Genomic DNA, 9,724 nt, shown 5'->3' on the forward strand with positions numbered 1-9,724 from the left:
ACAATTAAAAGTTTGTTAAAATATGTTTTACATTTTTTTGTTAAAAATATAATAGGAGCAATATTTGGTCAGAGGTTAAAAGATCTTCTAACTTCTTAAGCATTTTGGTGTAGCATTTTTTTTTACTTTGAAATTTGGATCTCATGATAATTTTAATAAAAATTGTTTGAAAAAATATAGATTTTATCCACATGAACATATAAGAATAATTCTTTATAAATATTTAACACTAAAGGTGGAAAAAATGTATTATTAATTATTTGAAATTAGAATATCTTGTAGGCGTTAATTGTCTTTTTTACATGCCTTATAGACTATTATGATGATCCTATTCGTTTTATTTTTCTATACGAAAAATACAACCTTGAATCATATACATTCTTTAAAAAATTACAAATACATCAAGCTCCGATATTCTAGCAATTGAAGTGTTATTCATTCCTATAATCACATTATACCTTACTATTTTGACACAAATTCTCTTGTCTTGAAAATTTCTTCACTTGATTAAACCTTCTCTAGTCTTCCACACACAAAAAATTTATCACATATAAATCTTTGGAATATGAAGATTCACTTACAAAGTTGAAACATTTGTATTTATAGGAAAAAATATAGCTTTGGAATATGAAGATTCACTTACAAAGTTGAAAGGTCAAGAGTTACAACAAATTAAAGACAAATATTAATTAAGAACATAACTTAATTTGAAAGATGAAACACGTACATGTATCTATTTAATTTACATAATTCAAATACAACTCTTTGACTTTTCTGAGGCACGACATACTAATTACTTAAGTGAACTTGATTCGGATTTCAAAAGATACACGTTTTCATGAGTTCAAATACTACTATATTAAGTTATTTATATTAACTAAGAAAAGTGGAAAAGGCTTAGTTGATTTTCTTTTAGAATAAATGTAATACTTTTTTATGATTATTTTTATTTTTTAAGTTTTGACTCAATAGCTCCTCACTTTTAAAATTTATGATGATAATAATAATAATAGTATAATATAATATAAATAATTAATAAAAGGTAAGATGAAAAGTGAAAAGGCTACTATTACTATATAGGATAAGATAAAAAGACTACATGTAGAAGATTAAAAAATCTTTCAATTAAGTAGTAGGCTAACATTAAAACATACAATTATTATATTTAATAGGAGGAATTTACTTTATAACAAATGATTCTTATTTTTTTATTTAATTAAGTATATATTTTATTATATTTTAATTTGGTGTAGGGGTAAAATGGTATTTCAACTTTTAACTTTGTGGCTTCCCACTTTTAGTATAACTAGTTTTAATGCACGTGTGTTGCACGTGAATGTAAACCATGTACTACACTATTTTTAAAAATAATTTAATATTATTAAATAAAAAAATTAAGTAAACAATTATAAAATGAATGATAAATTATAAGTTCATATTAATAGTGGATACAAATTTTTTTATGATTACTACATGAAAGTTAGTCACTCTTAAAATCTCTTAGTTATATATACTTTCTCCTCCCTCCCCCATGGTGCATTACTTAGTTATTACTGTATTGTTGGAGTTCTTACTTTTAATATAATATAATAATATAAATAAATATTGATATAAAATATAGAAGATATACGAAATAGGATGTTTTTTGTTGGAGTATTATTTTAATTTAACATTCATGTTAGGGAGAGTTCAAATTTCACTGAACTTTGAGAATGTCAACGTATGTAAATCAAACTTGAGTTTTTAAGAAGATTAGAATAGAAAACATAAAAAAAAATCGTATTTTTAAAATGTGAGGAAACTCCTCCATTTATAGTTATCAAAGGGTAGTATGAGCATGTGCATATTTCTTATCATATAAAGTTATAACCCTTCGGAAAGGTCACAACTCATCGGAAAAGTCACATCTTTTTGAAAAAGTCGTAACGATTCAATGTGAAAAGGTGTCGACTTTAAATATAAATGTTTTATGAAGAAGAAGAAGAAAAAGAAAAAGAAGAACACTGAAAAACTTTTAAAATTGTAGTTTAAAAATTTGAGGAAACCCCTCTTTTTATATTCAATAAACTGTTGTGTATGAAAAAATGTGTATTGTGCCTTATAAAAGAAAAGTCGCAACCCTTCAAAAAGGTCACAACTCATCGGAAAAGTCATAACTCTTTGAAAAAGTCACAATCCTTCGGAAAAGTCACAACTCTTCAGAAAAGTCGCAACCCTGTAGAAAAGTCACAACCCTTCGTAAAGGTCACAACTCATCAAAAAAGTTGTAACTCTTTTGAAATGTCACAACCCTTCAATGTGAAAAGGTGTCTAGTTATAATATAATATAAATAAATAAATATAATACAACATAAAATTTAGAAGATATATTAAATTTTGTTTTTTAAGTTGGGGTTTTATAATAATTTAACATTTATTAAATTTTGTGTTTTAAGTTGGGGTGTTATAACAATTTAACATTTAAGGTAGATAGTTCCTTCTTTTAAGGTAGTATAGATATATATCAAAAAGAAAGATACAAATTTGTCTGATTTTGATTTGATAGGAAATTTTAAAAAATAAAGAAGACTTTTAATTTAAGGAATGTAGAATATATAAAAATGTCTTTTAACATTGTGGTTTTAAAGATGCTCCCCCACACCCACCCAAGAAAAAAAAGAACATTCTATATTAAACTGAATAAAAATAAAAGTACAACAAATAAATTGAAAATGGAGGAGTACTTATTACTTCTAGTTTGGACTCTTCAAACATGTATTTGATCAAATCCTTTTTCCCCAACAATTTGAGACTTTTCACAGCTTGAACACCAAGTTGTAGTTTGTGCAATAGAAAATCATTGAACTTCTTGTCATGTAGAAGTTGCTGAAAAAGTATATTTATTGCTATGAAAATGAATACATTTTAATTATCTAGATAGTCTTCTCATTTGAAGTTGAGTTATTCCATTCTCCTTTTCGCATAAATTTTTGTTGATCTATCTTATTTACCCACAAAAATATTGTAATTGCATAATTGAACAACTCTCACAATCTCTCTTGTTATAAGAAGAAGAATACAAAACTTACAAAATTGTAGTTTAAAAGTGGGAGTAAAATTCCTGTATTTATAGACAACAAACTATAGTATGAAAATGTATTTATTGTGCCTTATCAGATAAGTGGCAACCCTTCAAAAAAATCACAATTTTTCAGAAATGTCATAACTCATCGAAAAAGTCACAACCATTCAGAAAAGTCACTACTCATCAATGTGAAAAGGTGTCAGCTTTTAATATAATTAAGAACAAATAAATAAATATATAATAAAATATAGAATATATACTTAATTGAGTGTTTTAAGTTGGGAGTATTATAGTAATTTAATATTCAAGTTAGGGAGTTCATGCTTTTAATGTAGTATAAATAAAAGATATGATATGAGATATGATGATTATATTAAATTTAATTCTTGTTTGATTTCCTTCTAGAATCTTCCATTTTAATTTGTTTTAGTTCCAAATATTTTTATCTTCCCACCAATTTAATTCTACAAATAAAATATACTATTAAGCACGATCCATAAAATTCATGCTAAAAAAGACAAATACAAATAATAAATGTGAGATAAATAATAATTAAAAATATGTATTTTTGACGACCTCACATCATATTACTTGCAGTATTGGATTTATGAAGAATTAGAGGAAACTGAAAAAGTGGCAAGTAGATGGCTCAAAAGTGTCGCGCAGTGATAGGTGCCATAGACTTTCTGAAGGGAAGACATCTCGATATTAATCAATTGGACGATGCTAGAACTCGACTAGTATGTCTATCTCAATTTCTGGCAAAACTGGAGGAGGTTCAGCCTGAGAATACAATATCCACACAACTAGGGGCCTTATTTCAACAAGCTCGTGATGGTTTTTCTGAGATATGTAATCCCATGACTAAAAGTTACACAAAGGCGCTGAAAATAATTAAACTGGAAGCTTCAAAGCCATCAATATCAACTAGAAAAATGATATTAGAGGTGCTGAAAAAACTTAGGCCCTGGGGTATTTGTAGACGAATCAGAAAATCAAATCCATCAACGTCATCTAGACAAATAATTACTATGGAGATGGTGACGTTTGTCAATATTTTGCTTGATTATGTACAGGATCGTACCCCTGAGTTTTCCAATTATCTGCGACCTCTACAAGCCATCTTCACATTAACTGCAAGTTGGTGCATTGAGCATGAGAATATGCGGTATTTCTTCATCCATGTTGAGAATCTAGCTTATACTGCACTAGAACTATGTGTCCTAACGACGCACCCCCATTATGTGAACTCTGAGTGGCAGGAATCGATAAGTGTTTTCGATTATCATTTTGGGCAGATAGATAAGAGCCTCTTGACAGCGTTAAAGTCATCAAGATCAGAGACTACATTGAAGTCTGGATGTATGGTTGATTGTGTTAATGCTCTACGAGAGGATCTGGAGGTGCATCCAAGCCATGTTAGAATTCAGTCGCTCGAAGAAGGACTTCTTAACATTTCTAAATTTCTTCTCGAATATACAGGCACTCAACTCAGAATATTCAGTTCTCTTCAGTCACTTATTGAAGTTCTGGTCTTTGAGGCAGCATTTCTGATCAACTCCTATGATGAGGATCTTGTTTTTGTTTTGAAGCCGAGGCTTAGTCATGTCAATGTAGTAATCGAACTGATTCAACTACGTAACAGTCAAGCAATCATGACAGATCTGATTGACTATGCTTTGGAAGAGCTGATAGTCGTGACAACTTTTCTCATGGATTCATTAGAGCAGTGCAAACAGCAACCTAAGATAACTGATCTTTTAACTCTTATCCAATCTGTGACTAACGAAGCATGTTCAGCTATTAAAAATCTTTTATATAATACAAGACAAGAAGACTTGGTCTGGGAAATGAATCGCTCACATTTTCAATTGCTTCTTAAGTTCAACTTTATTAAGGCAGCAATTAGACAGATGTGTTCCACCATTTGTGCTTCATCAACTGAGATACATCTGCTGAACTTTCTTCCTATTAATTTTGAGGTCATTGGTTCTTACTTAAATTCCTCAAAGAAATCAGCCTCTGGTCACGACAACATGGATTTAGTTATGATGGGGTTTCATGAATATATTATTGACAATCTGCTACTGAAGCTTGAAACTGATTTGTCATTTACATCAGATGATGTTAAAAAGTTCTACGATGGATTGTTGCTCCTGTTAACATATCTTCTTGATCCTCTATCTCAGTGCAGTGGATTTGGAACTACTGCAATTGAGGCCGAATCTGTGAATAGCAACAAAAGTAGGAAGGGCAATCTAGTTCTTCAGTTTTTGACTGAGGCTTTCAAGCTTATCGAATGTGAGAGAAGCTTTATGGATCTACTGAAGCACAAAGACACTTTGGAAGCTCACACTCTAGATATGATTGAAAGTTCTCATGAAGACCTTATTTATCTTAGAGTTCTTCTCATAGGTGTTCTCAGCCAAAACACAGTCCTTAATGAATTCCATGATGTCTTAATGCATGCTAAAGTGACTGCCAACAAGATGACACAAATCATCAAGGGAAGAAGCATTGAGAAAATTGGGCATTTATTATCTGACATTGAGTCTGTCAATGTAGAGGTCAGAAAAGTATGCTTTCAATTTCTTGATGCATCACCTTACAACATGACAGATGGGGAAGGCCTTATTAGATTCTTATCGAAACACCAGGACTGGCTGCTCAACTTTGATGCTTGTTCAATTCCTTTTCTGAAGAACCAGATCCCAGTAATCAAAGACAAACTATTTTATTTGGGTTCTTTTATTGCAGATATTGTACAGCATCGCAAGATGCATCAAGAGCTCAAAGATCTTGTGAAACATGTTCAACATATAAAGTTTGTCTGTCTCTTTCCCATCAGGGATAATGCACCTTCTTGGTGTTACAGGCAATATCTCTCTGATGTCAAGCAATTGCTTAAGTTTGTCGAGACAAAGGTCGAAGCGATTTGTCTCAAAGTTCCAGATTCTTCAAGTCATAGCTTCCCCAAGATAAATGAACTAGGATCACTCTATTGTTTCTTGGGAAAATTGGATGAGATGCTAAGTTCTAAGATCGATTCAGTTATCGACTTAAAACTTCAAATTGGGTCAGTGAAGGAGGGTTTATTGTGTCTAAGAACATTGACTGATCATTTCCCAGAAATCAACGATGAGCATGATGAAGTTTATAGTCTTATAACAAGAGTTACTGCAATGGCATACGAGGCAGAGTATGTCATAGACTCGTGCTTGACCTATTCTTATCCACTCTGGTACAAAGTTCTTTGGATTTCTGAAGCTGTTGAGAATATTAAGCTTGTAAATGAAGTTGTTAGAGAAACATGTGAAAGAAAGAAGATAGACGTGATGGTGCACAAAGTTAAAAAGACCTCAACGAATCTTGTGCCGTCTTTATCAGCTAATAGTGAAGGATCAAATGAAGAAATGGAGAGTTTCCAGGAGGCGATGGACCAAATGAAGAAGCAGCTACTCCAAGGTTCACGTCAGCTAGATGTAATCTCATTGGTCGGCATGCCGGGAATCGGTAAGACTACTCTTGCCGAGAAGATTTACAATGATCCAGTAATCACCTCTTGGTTTGATGTCCGTGCTCAGTGTCGCATGACTCAAGCATATTCATGGAGAGGTTTGTTGCTCTCCATTTTGAGTGGTGTGCTTGAGCCTATTGATCGCAATGAAAAGGAAGATGGCGAATTAGCTAAGGAGCTGCGTCAATTCTTGTTGACCAAGAGATTCTTAATTCTCATTGACGATGTGTGGGATGATAAAGTGTGGGACAATATACATATGTGCTTCAAAGATGCTCGGAATGGGAGTAGAATTATTCTAACAACACGTCTGAGTAGCGTTGCCAATTATGCTAAATGTGAAAGTGAACCTCATCATCTTCGCTTGTTCAGAGATGATGAGAGTTGGACATTATTACAGCAAGAGCTGTTTCAAGGGAAGAGTTGTCCGCCTGAAATTGTTGATGTGGGGTTTCGAATAGCAAAAATATGTGGAGGGTTGCCTCTCTTCATTGTATTAGTTGCTGGTGTTCTCAAAGAGAAAAAGCTAATAAAAGCAGAATTGTGGAAGGAAATAGAAGAAAGTCTATGTTTGCTGAATATTGATAGCTTGGAAGAGAGCATGTCTATAATTGGATTTAGTTACAGGAATTTACCACAACAGCTGAAGCCTTGTTTTCTCTATTTTGGAGGACTTTTAAAGGGGAAGGATATTCATGTCTCAAAATTGACTCGGTTATGGGTAGCTGAGGGTTTTGTACAAGCAAATGATGAAAAAGGACTAGAAGATGCTGCAGAATGTCTCTTGGAAGATCTTATTAGTAGAAATTTAGTCATGGGCGTGGAGAAGAGACCCAATGGAAAGCTCAAAACATGTCGTGTTCATGATCTGTTGCATAAGTTCTGCTTGGAGAAGTCCAAACAGGAGAATTTCCTTCTTCATATCAATGGGTATAAAGAACTATACTGATTTTATCGTGTTATTGTTTATATCAACTCTCATTTTCATTATTTTTTCTTTGAACAGATTCACTGGAGAGGATTCATTTCCTGAAATGTCTATGGATTACCGGTTGTTTGTTCATTCTTCTGAGGATCAGATTGATCTGTGGCAGCCATCTCGCTCAAATGTTCGCTCTTTGCTTTTCAATGTGATTGATTCAGATAACTTGTTATGGCCGCATGACATCTCTTTCATCTTTGACAGCTTCAAACTTGTTAAGGTGTTGGATTTGGAATCTGTCAACATTGGTGGTACTTTTCCTAGTGAAATACAATTTCTAATTCATTTGAAGTATTTTGCTGCTAAAACTGGTGGAAATTCAATTCCTTCATGTATAGCTAATCTTTGGAATCTCGAAACTTTTGTGATAAGAGGATTGGGAGGAGAGGTGATACTACCTAGTTCACTTCTAAAGATGGTTAAAATAAGGAATATACATGTAACTCATCGTGCTTCATTTAGTTTGCATGAGAATATGGGTGAATCACTTGCGGACTCTCAATTAGATAATTTGGAAACCTTTTCCACTCCACATTTCTCTTACGGTGAAGATACAGATATGATATTGAGAAAGATGCCAAAATTGAGAAAGCTGAGTTGCATATTTTCGGGGACATTTGGCTATTCAGAGAAAGTGAAGGGAAGGTGTATTCTCTATCCCAGATTAGAGTTTCTATGTCAGCTTGAATCCCTTAAGGTTGTCTCCAACAGCTATCCAGGTAAACTTCCACATGTCTTCAGTTTTCCCTCAAGACTTAGGGAATTGACTCTGTCAAAGTTTCGTCTACCATGGAGCCAAATCTTGAGTATTGGAGAACTTCCTAACTTGAAGATTCTAAAGTTACTTCTCAGAACCTTTGAAGGGGATGAATGGGAAGTGAAAGATTCAGAGTTCCGTGAACTCAAATACTTAGAATTGGAGAACCTCAACATTGCACAGTGGTCTGTCTCCGAGGATGCTTTCCCTATTCTTGAACGTTTGGTTTTAACCAAATGTAAGCGGCTTAAGAAAATCCCTTCTCATTTTGACGACGCTGTATCATTAAAAAGCATTGAAGTAAACTGGTGCAGCTTGGGTGTTGCTAATTCAGCCAAGGAAATTCAAGCGTTTCAGCATGATGAAATAGCAAATGATGCATTCAAAGTTACTATACAGCCGCCAGATTGGGATAGAAATTCATCTCCTTGACTCGTTATCTGGTATGTTCTTATTATTACTTATTCCAATTACCTGCTCTTAGTGAAAAGAATGGGAAAAAAAAGAAGTTTATATGTGTGCTATATCCTTGAATCTGACTTCCCTTTCTCAATGAATTTTTCATTCAGGCTTGAAAACAGAAGATGGAGGAAGACCTCAGCTAGGTGGATTTTCTGTTGAAGGATCTTCAGCAATAAGTGAAGTTTTCGAATAAATTTCAACTTAGTGATTTGTGTAACTTGTAATGAATTTATGAGCAAGAGCTCACGTCCTTACTCTAAAGTCTAAACTATTGGAAATGTGAAATTATTGTTATCAGTGTGCTACATTCTTTTTAGATCAGTATCTTGAAAAATTGTCGTTATCAGTGTACTAAATTTCTTGAACTTGTAGAATTGTGGGATTTACTATGCATAATCCTTATTTAATGTCTTCCTAATTTCAGTCTTGGAGGCTGGAGCAAATGAAGGGAGAACATATTTTCTTTCATGAGCCATTAGCCTATAATGGGAATACAATATATTTGATCTGTTCAACAATGACGACTTATATCAAAGTGAAATTAACAACTTGAAATAATTTTTCCATTGAAATTTTCATGAAAAGACTTGTACATTCTGGTTATCTTATTTTAGCAATTGTTCTAACGTTAGCAACCCTCATTCTACATAATCTTAGAATACATCTCATTCTGAATGAAAAAGCAAAGCTTATATCAGAGAAGCAAAGTTCTCAAGAGCATCAAACTCGTATGTGTTGTATACTCGAACAGGAAAGGGATGACAAGATTAGGCAATGACATCATTTCCTTCAAGATTGGGAAATCCATATCGGGCAACCCTTAGGACCAACTACATATCTTATTAGATAACATTGGGGATAGAGCCATACTTTTATAAAACTAATTATCTTAAGTCGCTTGAAATTAAAGAAGCTCGATGAAAAATTGGGTGTCAACACCAT

The 9,724-nt window shown here is 32.9% G+C and overlaps 1 protein-coding gene across 1 annotated transcript; it reads left to right on the forward strand.

The window, feature by feature from the left end:
• Positions 1-3,708: 3,708 nt before the first annotated feature.
• On the forward strand, positions 3,709-9,186 carry LOC125814105 (putative late blight resistance protein homolog R1A-4). Its single transcript, XM_049493560.1, has 4 exons — positions 3,709-4,905; positions 5,047-7,511; positions 7,588-8,763; positions 8,890-9,186. Exons 1-3 carry the CDS (start codon positions 3,709-3,711, stop codon positions 8,750-8,752), a joined length of 4,827 nt encoding a protein of 1,608 aa, XP_049349517.1. The 3' UTR covers positions 8,753-8,763; positions 8,890-9,186.
• Positions 9,187-9,724: the final 538 nt, after the last annotated feature.

This window comes from Solanum verrucosum, unplaced genomic scaffold (genome assembly GCF_900185275.1).
Source record: "Solanum verrucosum unplaced genomic scaffold, falcon-dt-bn FXZP01000085.1, whole genome shotgun sequence".
NCBI lineage: Eukaryota > Viridiplantae > Streptophyta > Magnoliopsida > Solanales > Solanaceae > Solanum > Solanum verrucosum.